The sequence below is a fragment of the Pan paniscus genome, chromosome 18 (genome assembly GCF_029289425.2).
Source record: "Pan paniscus chromosome 18, NHGRI_mPanPan1-v2.0_pri, whole genome shotgun sequence".
Lineage (NCBI taxonomy): Eukaryota > Metazoa > Chordata > Mammalia > Primates > Hominidae > Pan > Pan paniscus.
Window position 1 is genome coordinate 57113301 of NC_073267.2, and position 13495 is coordinate 57126795.

General features: G+C 36.6%; 1 protein-coding gene across 4 annotated transcripts in view; it reads left to right on the forward strand.

Annotated features, from left to right (window-relative positions):
• The window catches only part of PHKB (phosphorylase kinase regulatory subunit beta), a 240443-nt gene that overhangs the window by 198922 nt on the left and 28026 nt on the right, over positions 1-13495 (forward strand). For 3 of the 4 annotated variants that reach the window (XM_008973202.5, XM_003819794.6, XM_008973201.6), the window contains 6 exons: positions 1605-1666; positions 1756-1918; positions 2818-2899; positions 4767-4824; positions 7034-7124; positions 10307-10509. In XM_008973202.5, coding sequence (XP_008971450.3) covers positions 1605-1666; positions 1756-1918; positions 2818-2899; positions 4767-4824; positions 7034-7124; positions 10307-10509 — 659 coding nt within the window. Of the gene's footprint in view, positions 1-1604; positions 1667-1755; positions 1919-2817; positions 2900-4766; positions 4825-5979; positions 6071-7033; positions 7125-10306; positions 10510-13495 lie in introns of all 4 variants that reach the window. The other variant, XM_003819795.7, reaches the window with a different exon arrangement.

Genomic DNA, 13495 nt, shown 5'->3' on the forward strand with positions numbered 1-13495 from the left:
GTATTTTGTTCATGCTGTATCCTCAATACCTAACATAGTACCTGGTAGGCCTTCAATAAATATTTGTCTAACAAATCATTTAACTAAAGAGCAAGATGTATACATGCTAGCCTACATATTAGGAAATATCATTCAATGAACCTGCCTAGGCACAGACCCTGCTCTTAGGGAACTTACTGTTCAAGAGTGACCTGACTATAGCCAGGCTAGTAAAAATGTGTAGATCAAATGCATATTCGGCCTTTCTCACTCAAACTCAAGGAAGCTTTATTATGATTGCTATTAATACATCCATCCTACCATCTGTAAATGGGCATTTGTTGATCTACTTTGTTTATGAGTTTCCACTAGAGGAGAAGGCACTACTACTCTGGGTAGTTAGCCAACAAAAGCAACATTCCCTGTGTCCTGTTTCTTCACATTTGAGATGAACAGTGAGAAAATAGAGAAAATAATATATGTTATAAATATTTTATAAATATGTAATAAATATTGCCTTATTTTTAAGTAATAATTTATGGCTTGCTTTTTATGAGTACATTTCTCAATTTTCTCTGACAATTCATCAGATAATTAGAAGTGACACATAATGCTAAAAATCATTGTAGGTTTATCATTCATTTATACTGTTCATACTGTTCACCATGAACCACTGACAAACACAAACAGTGTTTAAGGTCATTTAGTTTGTTCAACCTATAATCAGAAACTAATGGAAAATAAAATGGCCAAATATGGGTAGCCATATGCCAGAATGCAGAGAAACATTAGCCTGGATAACCAATACCTTCATGTTCCTGAAAAAAATGGAGACTTGTCGGTATCCTATCATTGGATGGCCCAGAAATACATTACAGTAGCAGAATCCACAGTGCAGTTTCACATCTTTTCCCAAAGCAATTTTAGTATTTTATGTTTTTCCTAATTTGGATATTTTATTTTATTTTATTTTATTTTATTTATTTATTTATTTATTTGTTTTTTGAGACGGAGTCTCACTCTATTGCCAGGCCAGAGTACAGTGGTGCAATCTTGGCTCACTGCAGCCTCCACCTTCTAGGTTCAAGTGATTCTTCTGCCTCAGCCTCCCGAGTAGCTGGGACTACAGGCACATGCCACCACGCCCAGCTAATTTTTGTATTTTTAGTAGAGATGGGGTTTCACCAGGACAGCCAAGATAGTCTTGATCTCTTGACCTCATGATCCACCCGCCTTGACACCCCAAAGTGCTGGGATTACAGGCATGAGCCACTGCACCCCGTCAGAAATGTTATTTTTTTTAACATTTTAATGGTTACTGAATTATTTTAATTCCAGATTAAAAGTAAATGCCTGCAATTCTAAGAACAGAGAGTCCATCTCATGTTGACCTATTTATAATGACTCATAAACTTGTAACGATGTGTATATTCTATTTTAGGGGTTTTTTGTGTGTAGAAACCTGTGTGATTTTAGAATGTTCATTTAAGAATTGCTTCAGAATTGTATATATTTTTAAGCAATTTTTTGAAGTATTACTTAATTACAGAAAGGTATGCACACAGGCCATTAGAGTATGGCTTGATGTATCTAAGAGTTTCTAATCTTTTTCGATCACGTTTCAGACACTAATATCTGGAGCTGTAGTAGAACAACTTGATTTCCTACGAATCAGTGACACAGAAGAGTAAGTCCCTTTGGGTTATTTCATTTTTGGGTTTTTTGAAATTACATTAGAAAAGCAGAAAATATGAAACCTTTTCTTTTAATTTTTAGGCTTCCAGAATTTAAGAGTTTTGAGGAACTAGAACCTCCCAAACATTCAAAAGTCAAACGGCAAAGCAGCACCCCTAGTGCTCCTGAACTGGGACAGCAGCCGGATGTCAACATTAGTGAATGGAAGGACAAACCCACCCACGAAATTCTTCAAAAACTGAATGTGAGACAGATGCACTTCCCACATGGCCCTAAGTGAGGTTGCTGGAGCAGAAGCTCCCAGAATCAGACCATATGTCTTTTTGTCCTGTCAGTGAAGGTAGCAATTAATCTGGAGGTGGATGACTTGTCTACTCCCAGGGCAATCATGAGAAGTTGTTCTCTTGGTCTGACATCTGCATGGATATCTTTAAAAATGCTTAAGAAGTGCAGGTGAATATGTTTGTCTTGGATATGCAAGTATGGTATGAGCCATTAAAGAAGTCAATGATAGTTGCCTTTGGGTTCTCCAAATTTCCCTTTCAGTGCCCTCTTTCTCCCTTTCTGCCCCCATCTTGTCCCCTGCCCCAGTGTTTAGGTCTAATGCTTGCTTTAGGTCAGTCCTGTCACTGAGTAAAGCAATCCTTTCACTGTGTTTATAGCACAGTGCCCTAATATGTAATAAACACTCTAAACAAGTCCCCTCCTATCATCCATCTCTTCACAACAGTTTGCTAGCAACATGGTCTCCCATTTACCAATAAGAAGAATCAAGAAGGGAGTGGTTAAATGACCTGGCCAAGTCTCTCAGAGAGTGGCAAAATCAATATTAATGCTTGTAGATAAAATATTTTCTGTTCATTATTTATCTTGTTTTCTGGCAAATTTAATTATTAAATTCTACCACCCCAGGAAGCCAGCTTGTCACTTGTCTACCCTCTATCTCTAAGATATCTAAGATAAATATGAATCGTTGTATAATGTCATCTTATGCTTGATATTATATCAATGACATTTTATCTTTCCTCAGTTACATAGTAAAGTGTTTCTTCTCTGCATCATGTGGTTTTGTGATTAGTTACCCTCTGTGGTAACTGCTGTACCCATTTCATTCCAGTTCCTCACCGTGATTTATATTTTCAGGATTGCAGTTGTCTGGCTAGCCAAGCCATCCTGCTGGGTATACTGCTCAAAAGAGAAGGCCCCAACTTCATCACAAAGGAAGGTAAGCATGCATGTCTAGGAGAACATTTTAAGAGGACCTCTCTAGCCTTGAACATATATCAAATATGCATAAGCTATCCACTAAAATGTTACAAGTTATTTCCCCTTTCATTAAACCTTCTTTTTCACTTTTGAATGGAAAATGTTCATTCATACCCCCTAGAGTGGAGGAGACTGATGTATGAACCCCTAACTGGCTTTCATGCAGTGATGCTTGATTGTTTCTCTGTCTGAAAAGTATTGGAGCTTGGATTGTGCCTGTGACTGTTAACCTCTGATGAATTCCATAGTGTTTATTGACAGTTTCTGTTTCCAGTTTTATCTTCTCTAATTTTTCAAGAATAACATTGAATTGTTATGTCCATAAAAATTAGCTCTCTCATGGTCTGCAGCAGCCATTTGAAATGGAACATGGCATTTAATAGAATTGTGCTCTGAAGATGGTTAATAAAAATAAATCATTTGTAATCATGTCTATGTCCACTCTGCATTAAGGATGAAAACCAGTTATCCCCCAGATTCACACTTGCATGTGGAGTCACCACTGTAAGGAATCTTTAAGTTCTCCACCATGGTCCGCTTCTGACATTTTATAATACAGAATAATACAGAATACAGTTCAAGTACTTAATGTCTAGCTATTCAAAAATGTTTGGCTTATTTGAAAATACTCTGTTAAGAGGTGTGTGTTGATATGGTTAGAACTGAAAAACAGCAGTGGAATTAATAATACATATAGTTCTGGTAATTAACTGAGCATAGTTATTTATTCAAATGAGATCTACTTAGTTTTTGCCTTATTATAGCTAAGAGATAACCTTCTTCAGTATTATAGATGTGAATTGAATAGTTTTCAATTTCTCAGCTTGTTAAAGGCAGAGGAACTTTTAGCAAATTTCAAACAGAATCTTGCATGTTTCTAATTAGTCTTAAAACTATAAGTATAAGCAGAATCTCAGTTATATTTAGGACATTCATTGAAATTTGCACTTTATCTAAAACAGTAGGATTTTTAAAAATCAAACATTTCATTAGAAACCTAGAATTCAGAATGGCTGTTTTTTTAATTTAAAAGTTTTAGTGCTTTTAAATAAAAGAAAATTTATATAAAATAGTTTATAATGAAAATGCTAAGGGAATGATTTTTTAAACCATTTTTATAAATTTGAGAATAATATTCATTAAATGTTTTAAATCTATAAAACCTTATGTGAAACTTTGAAAATCATATGCATCTACAGAATCTGAATATAATTTTATGCAATTTGTTAAAAGGCTGTAAAAAGTTTAGAGTAAAATGTTAAAGATCTTGTTTTTTATCTTTGTTTTCTTTTTGGCTCTCTTTCCTGTCACATTGTGATTTTACGGGCAAAATCAGTGGCCAAATAATGAAACCCATTGGTGTCTTTTGAGCAGTAGCATATGTTGGAATGATCATAGCGCCATGTACATAACAAGGCCTCAGTAAAGTTTTATTGAACAAATAAATGAAAACTCATATATATTAGAGTCTACAGTATTTGTTCAATTGCTAATTATTTTACTATATTCTCTTTTCTTCTTTTCTGCAGTAAATTAAAATAGCATTTGTATTTGTTAAAAGTTTAGATTGCATATTAGGAAAACAGTTGAATTTCGAGAAATAAAATACCAATATTACATACTCAGACTAAATAGTATCAAGTGCTGGGGATAGTCACACTCTATATATTTGAGTTACATATTTAAATATGTCAGTTCAGAACATTAATGGATCGATGTATCAACTCTAGTGAAGCACAGTGAAAATGAGTACTTTTAAGAGGAATAAATGTTGTGCATTTAATTAAAAGCTTTGTTCAACAAAGACTCTATTATCCAATGTCTAGGTACCGTTTCTGATCACATTGAGAGAGTCTATAGAAGAGCTGGCAGCCAAAAACTTTGGTTTGTATTAGTGTCCTTGTTGTTATGTTTTATTTTTGTGTTGTTACATTCGATAGCCTAAAGAAAATGGACCAATATTAAAGATAATTATTCATCCTAATTTTTACTTTTAACCTCCAAGGTTACAGCACTTTCTAAGAATGTGCCTATGTAGCATGTCTCTCCCCCCACTGCCTCCATCAAAATTCTGAGAACAAAGACACTGTAGGGATTGAACCTGAAGAGTATTCGCTGGAATGGTATGCTAAGGTTTCTTTCCTGCTGTACACCTCCTCTGCCCCAACAAGGTGCTTTAAGTTCTGTTTTTTAATTTAGGAAACCTGTTCTGCTATTATAGAAGGCCATGAAAAGAGACCAGTGATTTATCTAATCATAAGCAAAAATAATATACTTAGAAGGCTATTGTCTTGTCACTTAAGTTGAATGAATCCCAGTGATTGTAGTTGCTTCATGAAAAATAACCAATTTGTTCTACAGAGGTAGTCTGTTCCCAGAGATTGAAAAAAAAAACAAGTAGGAAAGTTTAAATAAATAAAATTGTTTAAATTCACAATGGAGGGCCAATTCACATGGCCCTCTGCATTTTGATGTAATTCTAACAGTTTTACTAGCAGAATCTAACAAATTTTGAAAGTCAGAGTGTATGTATAGATATATATACACATGCACACTTTTTTTAATGATACGTCATCCACTTAAAAAAAAAAAGTCTCAAGAATGTCATAAGAAACTCCCTTAACCTCAATGAGCCTCAGGTTTCTAATCCCTAAAATAAGGGGATTAAACGAAACAATCTCTTAGAATATTTCAATTCTATTTTTATAATAAATATGCCGTTCCTCCTCAGAAGAAATAATGTAATAATCCTATAGTTAAATCTTTCAAATTTTCACTGTAAATTCTCAGTACAGTAAGACATCAAGCCAATAAGTGATAGTTCTGGTAAACTTTCTTAGCCAGTAAGTTTCAAGTGTGGTCTGTAGTCTTATTTTTGATTAAGCACATCTGTTCTTGCTTTATGTATTACACTTTATGCATTTCAGATAAATCATTAACTAGCAAACATTTAGAATGCTGACTGTTATGTTTGGAAGAACTCCTGGAAGTTTTATTTACTCTATTTTCCCTTTTATGGCTTTCCACTGACACACCCAGGTTGGCGGTGCGCTACGGGGCTGCATTTACCCAGAAATTTTCTTCCTCTATAGCCCCACACATTACTACTTTTCTGGTACATGGGAAACAGGTAACATGCACAGAATTTGAAAACCCAAGCTGCTTGAAATGTGTGGGCTTATTTGCACTCTGAAGGTTAAATATGTCTTTTGGTCTTATAGTGTGTGGGTGAAAGCTTCTCTAGAAGTCGGAAGTGTTTGTTTCACTAACTTTATTAGTTATTGACTTAATTTTCTTTTAGTCATCTATGTTAAAATTAAGGAATATAAATGCTTTTTATAAGTCAGCTTCTGTGGATATCCTGAAATACATGAAGATTACAGCCAGTTTCAAACCTACATTTTTATTTCTCTATCTAAAAGTTCCACGTGAATTTTTACTTTTGAGGGAAAAAAATTGTCTTATGTATTGCATGTGCTGTACTTTAAAAAAAAATCTGTTCTCCCTAGGTTCTAAGACTTTTTCAGTAATATAAAAATAGCAGTGTGAATTCCTTCCCCCAACATTATGGCTTTATCAGTAAAAAGAAATACTGGTATTTCATTGTAGCACTTTCTAAAATTCAGTACTAAGTGAATCCTCTAATCCAGAGATTTGGTTATCTAGGCACCAAAAGAAACATGATTTAAAGGGGTTATAGAAATAGGTCACATGTACTAGTGACAGATTTAGTAATGAACTTGTTAATGCAAAATCAGAATACCCTCTTAATCCCTCCTATACACCCTCCCTCCCTAATCAAAATAATAATTAGGTTTTCTTTTTTTGCTTTTTATATCAATAGTGTCATCAATAATATTTTTGTCACAGCTTGGTGGCAGGGATGAGGTGGAGGGATCCCTCCCTAATTCTGAATGGTCCTGCAGTCTGGGAAATTTCAGCTGTTAGGTTCAATGTCCTGGGCAGTGTTTCCTCCAAATGATGATGTGAGGATTCCACTGTGTATATTTTAAAGACTACCCAATCAGGGCCCCATGCATTCCTCATCTTTTAGATTTGTGAACATCTGGCCTGCTCTCTTCTTTGCCCCCAGGTCGGTTGTACGCCGTGCAGCAAGTCTTTTAAGTAAAGTAGTGGACAGCCTGGCCCCATCCATTACTAATGTTTTAGTGCAGGGCAAACAGGTAAGTATTTGCTTTTCAGACACTTATTTGGTCCCAGTTGCAAAGATTTCTGGCTAGGACCCTTAATTTTAAGTCTGGCAAACCTCAATGTCATAGGCCTCTTACAATCAGATTTATAAGGGCTCAGGCACTTTCTATCAAAGTCTCCTTCCCCAAGCAAAATCTAGTCGGAAAGTTATTAAATGGGCCTTCCCCTTTCCTGCTGCACCTTAGAGCTATAATCTTCAACTCCTGTGTTGAGATCAATGCAGATGCTAATGTAGAAAATGGACCAATAACTACTGAAGTACTCCAGACAGGTTTCGGATAGGCAGAGCAGAGGTAGGTGAACAGCGAAGGGCGCATCTTCCCTTCTGCTCCACATGAGATCTCCCCACTTAGAAAGCATGGTGTTCATGCCCAGCCAGGGTCTTTGCGTGCCAGTGCTGCTCCCCAGATCCCCTGCCCCAGGCCATCTCTAACCCCAGCTCCTCCCCATTCACCAGGGCCAACTCTGTCACCTCCTCCTCACGGAGCCATCTCCAGTTAGCAGTGGTCTCTCTCTCTGGATTCTCACAATAGGTCTGTGACAATTCCCACAATCTGCCCTGGGTCCCAGTTCATTTGAATGTGTGTCTCTTACCTCATGGTAAGCTGTGAACCCCCAGGGGTCAGAGTCTGGGTCTTGTCCAGTACACGTCCCAGTGTGCCCAGCATGGGGCCTTGCTTGGAAAAAGCACTTGGTGAATGTTGGTTGAATTGAGCCTTGCATGTGGGGTGTGGCTGCTCATTTTCTGTTTTGTTTTCTATAAGCTCTAATTTACCTGGCTGAATCATCCTTTGATTAGAATGAAAACCTGTCCACTTACTCTCTGTCTCTTCTCTGGGAATATATGTGCTTTATTGTGTTTTCCTGAGAGTTAATCTGGGGATATAATAATCTTTAGTAATATGAAGTATTTTAACGCTCTTCAGTGGAATCAACCCATTGGTCATATTTCAGGGCTCTTAATTCATTAAGATTAAAATTATTCATCCTTACATTTAGCTTTTGAAATGTTAGAATAATAAGCTATTTATTGTTTCCTGTAATATTTAATAATTAAAAATAATTGTACTAATAAAAGATAAAAGATTCCTGCTGGGCATGGTGGCTCACACCTGTAATCCAAACACTTTGGGGGCCAAGGTGGGAGGATCACTTGAGGCCAGGAATTCGAGACCAGCCTGAGCACATAGCACGACCCTATCTCTGCAAAAAAAAGAAAAAAAAAATAGCTGGGCCTGGTGGCACATGCCTTTGGTTTCAGTGCCTTGGGAAGCTGAGGTAGGAGGATTGCTTGAGCCCAAGAGTTTGAGGCTGTAGTGAGCTGTGATCATACACTCCAGCCTGGGCAACACAGCAATACCCTGTCGTTTAAAGAAATTAAAAAGAAAAAATATAAAACTCCTAAGAAAAAGTTAAATCACTTCATATATGTTATTTTCTCCAAATTATTGAGAGGTAGAATTTTTATCCCTGTTTGTTGGCTAAAACAGACCAAAATACAGGAAGTAACTTATCTAGTGCCTTTTCTCACCAGAATTCTCACCTCCAGCCAGAGTCTTGTGTTTTTACCCTGAACCAAGCCACCTCTGAAAGAAAGTTAAACAGGCTTTGAGAAGATATTTTTCCTTGGATTTTAGATCCTTGTAGCATTTCTGAAAAGAGAGTTAACTCTGCATATGAACATTCAGAAGCTTTTGGAGACCTTCAAGGTCATCAGCACCTGACACTGGGAGAAAGGGTGGGTTAGGGTTGGTTCTGTCCAATCTACACAATATCTAAAGGGGGCTTGCAGCCTGTGGTCCTGAGATCCTGCTCCTACATCCTGGAAGCCTCAGAGCCTGCCCTAAGGTTGTGCCTGGACCATTGCTCATCACACTAGCGTGTCTCCCAGGGTAACAGTCACTTACAGAGCTGGGCAAGACTCGGAGGCCAGTAGCTCAGCTTCATTACCAGAGGCATGGAGTCCATTCTCTGACCGCATCTTACCTCTTTACAAAAAAGAAATGAGAATGGAGCATTCAGAATTTTTACTCGTGCGTTATTCAAATGCCACCCTAAGCACTGAAGTAATATTGTTTCTACCAAGCACATTCGGATCACCTCAAACTCTGTGGAATGAAATCATGGCTTAGTCATCATTGCTTCTAGAGGCAATGATGTGCCTTCTGTTTGTTTTCTTTACACACTGACATTTTAATAAAAGTATTCACACGCAGACTAACTGGTTCATGCCACTTGTGATATAATAAACCAGCAGTTCACAGTTTTCACTCCATTACAAAATTGAGGCAATAGACTCCATGTTCTGCTCTCTCCCCTCATCTCTGTGGCCTTTGATATGCTATTCTTTTTTCTTGCCTTTTATAATTGTACACTGTACATGGAAAAGAGATGGAAAGGGGTATTCAGGGAGAAGGGCGGCCTGCAGAGTCCCCTGGGAGAAGAATGCCAGGTATAGAGGAGAGAGAGAGACCAGCTTATTCCCCTTGCCAGCTTCAGCAGCATTCTGCCTGGAGTTTTTTTGGCCATTTCACTCTATGCTGTCTCCTGTCCCAGGCTGTGGGCAGCCTGTTCCTTCCCCTCCACAGGTGAGAGATCTGTCACCACATATTTTAACCTTCACCAGGCACCTTGCATTATGCCCAGAAAAATGAGGGCTACACAGGAACTGGGTGGCCTCACACCTGCCTTTGAAAGGTTATAGTGTTGCTGAGGCAAAAGGATCTGCCTGAGAAACTATGAAAGAATCAAAAAGTTTCTCTCTCAAATACCAAATTGTGTAGACTGCAGTAAAGTGAAACTCTTCAACCTGTTCTGGTTTCTCTGGGGAGTTTTAGTACTAAAGTCATTCAGAATAATTTTAACTTAATAGTTATTTATATTCCTTCCCTGCTTTTATCCACTCACCTCCACTCCCCTAACTGGAACCCTCACCTGCCCTTATATTTTAGACTAGACTGTGAACCATCATGAATTCCAGTGGGAGTCACGCTTTGAAAGCCATTTTAATAAATACCAGGAACAGTTATTCTACCTAATTCCCTAGCTTATATAGAGTAATTTCAGCCTGCCAGTCATTCTGAGCCTTGATTTTTTTTAATTTTTATCTTTTAGTAGCTAGGAGAATTTTACAATAAAATTCTGCCACTCGTAGGTAACTCTGGGTGCCTTTGGGCATGAAGAAGAAGTTATCTCTAATCCTTTGTCTCCAAGAGTGATTCAAAACATCATCTATTATAAGTGTAACACCCATGATGAGAGGGAAGCGGTCATTCAGCAAGAACTGGTCATCCATATTGGCTGGATCATCTCCAATAACCCTGAGTTATTCAGTGGCATGCTGAAAATAAGAATCGGGTGAGTGAAGTCCTTTGCATTTGCATAAAGAGAATTGTTCAAGTTGTCCTCTAACAGACCCGGCCTCTCCAAGTGAAGCAATGTTCCTGGTGTCTGGTGAGTATTCAGCAAAGAGCACCTGTCCTCTAAGCCATGCAGGCAATATCTGGGGGTATGAAAAATAAATGCCACTAGCCTGAAAGAATCCTTAATGTTTATTTCACACCCGAGTTAGACATAGTGAAGTAACTCCTTTGTCTGGTAAAATCAAACCCCAGAAATTTCAACAACTGTGTCGTGTAAAACGCTAAGCACAGTACTTGCAAAAATTCCTAGAAATAAAATGGATAGGCCTTAAGAGAAGAATGATTTTCAGTAAAACTGTCAGGAGGACACATCCAGATAAAAATTTGGTCCTTTTAAGAATATTCTATACCCATTTTCTACCAAAATCTATTTATTGATTTTTAATATTGTTGTTCTTGGAGAAGAAATCAAAATAAGGCTCTGATGATCCTGAATATTTGTAATCAAGAATTTTATGAGGCAGCATGGTGTAGGAAAAATTAACCAGGCTCTGGAATTCAGCAGAACTGAGTTCAAGTTCCAACTGCCATTGTTGTCTCAGTAACCTTGGATAAATGACTGAACCTCTCTAGCCTCACTTTAATACCAGTTTCTTTGTTTTATATGAAAATGAAATGAGATATGTTTTAAAAGTCTATGACAAGCTAAGGAAGTATAAATGTTTCTTTTTGTACAAGTATCATGTGAGTATGTCCTGATTGTAAAAGAGCCCAATGATATCTGAGCTTATAGTGTAATCTAACAGGTGGCCAACTTTAGAGGGTGTTTCTCAAGTGTTTGAAAAGAATATACATTCTCTGTTGGGTGCAAACATACATGTATGTGTATGCGTGTGAAATAAGTATATGTAGCTTGCTAACTGTAAAACTGGAATTTTAATATCTTTACTATCTCTATTTGGTCATTGCTGATAAAACTCTTAATTTCTCATTATAATTGTGGTTGTATCAATTTCTCCTTGCATTTTTATTTGTATCAGTTTTGCTTTATGTAGTTGTTTTTTGTTTTTTGAGATGGAGTCTCATTCCTATCACACAGGCTAGAGTGCAGTGGTGCGATCTCAGCTCACTGCAACTGCTGCCTCCCAGGTTCAAGCAATCTTTCCACCTCAGACTCCCAAGTGGCTGGGATTACAAGCGTGCACCACCACACCCAGCTAATTTTTGTATTTTTAGTAGAGACAGGGTTTCACCATGTTGGCCAAGCTGGTCTTGAACTCTTTACCTTTAGTGATCTGCCTGCCTCAGCCTCCCAAAGTACTGGGATTACAGGTGTGAGCCACCTCACCTGGCTGCTTTATGTAGTTTAAAACTTTGATTTTGTCCATGTCTCTTCATAACTTTTACCAATATATCTTCATGTCATTGATTACTTTTCAACTTTTTTTTTAAACTTCAAACATTTACAAAAATACAGAGACTAGTATAATACAGACTTATGTGCCCAAACTATCAGCCAGCCTCAACAATATTATCATCTGGTCCGTCTTACTTCACCCATACCCCCATCTACTACCCACCTGCTCCCACAGTACCCTGTCAGTTTTGAAAGGCAAATCCATGTCTTCTAATCTGTAAATACTTAAATTTGTATCTCAAAAACATAAGACCTTTTTCAAAGCATAAACACAGTACTGTTACCATGCATAAAAAACAATTGAATTATGTTTGTCAAATATTATTGCCATACCTTTCTCCATCTGTCATTATTAGCTTGCTATATTGTCTTCCATCCTTTTTGCATTCAATGTTCTTTTATAATTTTGTATGTATTATGTATGTTTTTATATTCAGCACTATGCTGTATTTATTAATATACTCTGAGAGCATCTTATAAGAAGCATGTAACATAAAATTTACCATCTTAACCATTTTTAAATATACAGTACAGTAGTATTAACTATATACATAATGTTGTCTTTTAATAGAAATATATATTTCATATTTGTTTTCTTTCTTTTACATTTTGACCTATTTCTACATTTTATACTTTATATTTACCATGCTTTCTTATAACTTTTTTCGTTTTCTGTTTATTGTTGGGTTGAGCTCCTTTTCATTCCACTAGTTTTACACATAAATGTGACGTACTTTTTTAAACATTATTACCCATTTTTTCCTTCAAAATCACATGTGAAAAATGCATTGCCTATTTGGCAATATCTGCATACATCGTAATTCATCAGTTCTCATCCAAGGAGTTCACAGTATTCACACAAGTACCATAAAGATATATTTTGCAGCAGTCTTCCTTTCAGCATTATCCGAAATAGTGAAACATTGCGAACAACCTAGATGTTCATTAGTAGGAAATAGTTTGAATAAATTGGTTTTTAGCCATATAAAAAATGCTGTGCTACCTACAGTGAACAACATAAAGTCCTATATACTGACATTTATGAATGTCCTAGATAAATGTAAAAAAAGATGCAGTGTATTGTTCCACTTTTTATAAAAGAACAATAATACCATACATATATCTGTGTAATGTATGTGTGCAAAAGTATCTGAAAAATATATATCAAATTGGTGTCAGTTACTTTCTCTAGGAGATTTCTACTTTCTAAGTTACATTTTTCAGTATTATTTTAAAAATTACTTTAGCTTATTATTTTTAAGTGATTTGCCTGATTTCAACTACAGTATATTTCAGTCAAATTTCCTTATCTTTGTCTCTTCTTTCTTTTGACTGAAAGTAAATTACCTGCATAGAATTTGACCTTCACTCTTATCCCTTAAAATAGTTTCTTTCAAAGATTCGGAGCTATTTTGAATCAGTTATAAGAACTTTGAGTTATATCCTGATTTGTTCAGTCTGTTTGCCCTGATATTTTCAACTCCAACCTCTTGACTCCACATGAGGATAGAGAAATGGTTCTTTCATGTGAGTTAACTCCAAATGAAAAGAAATGTGATTCTCC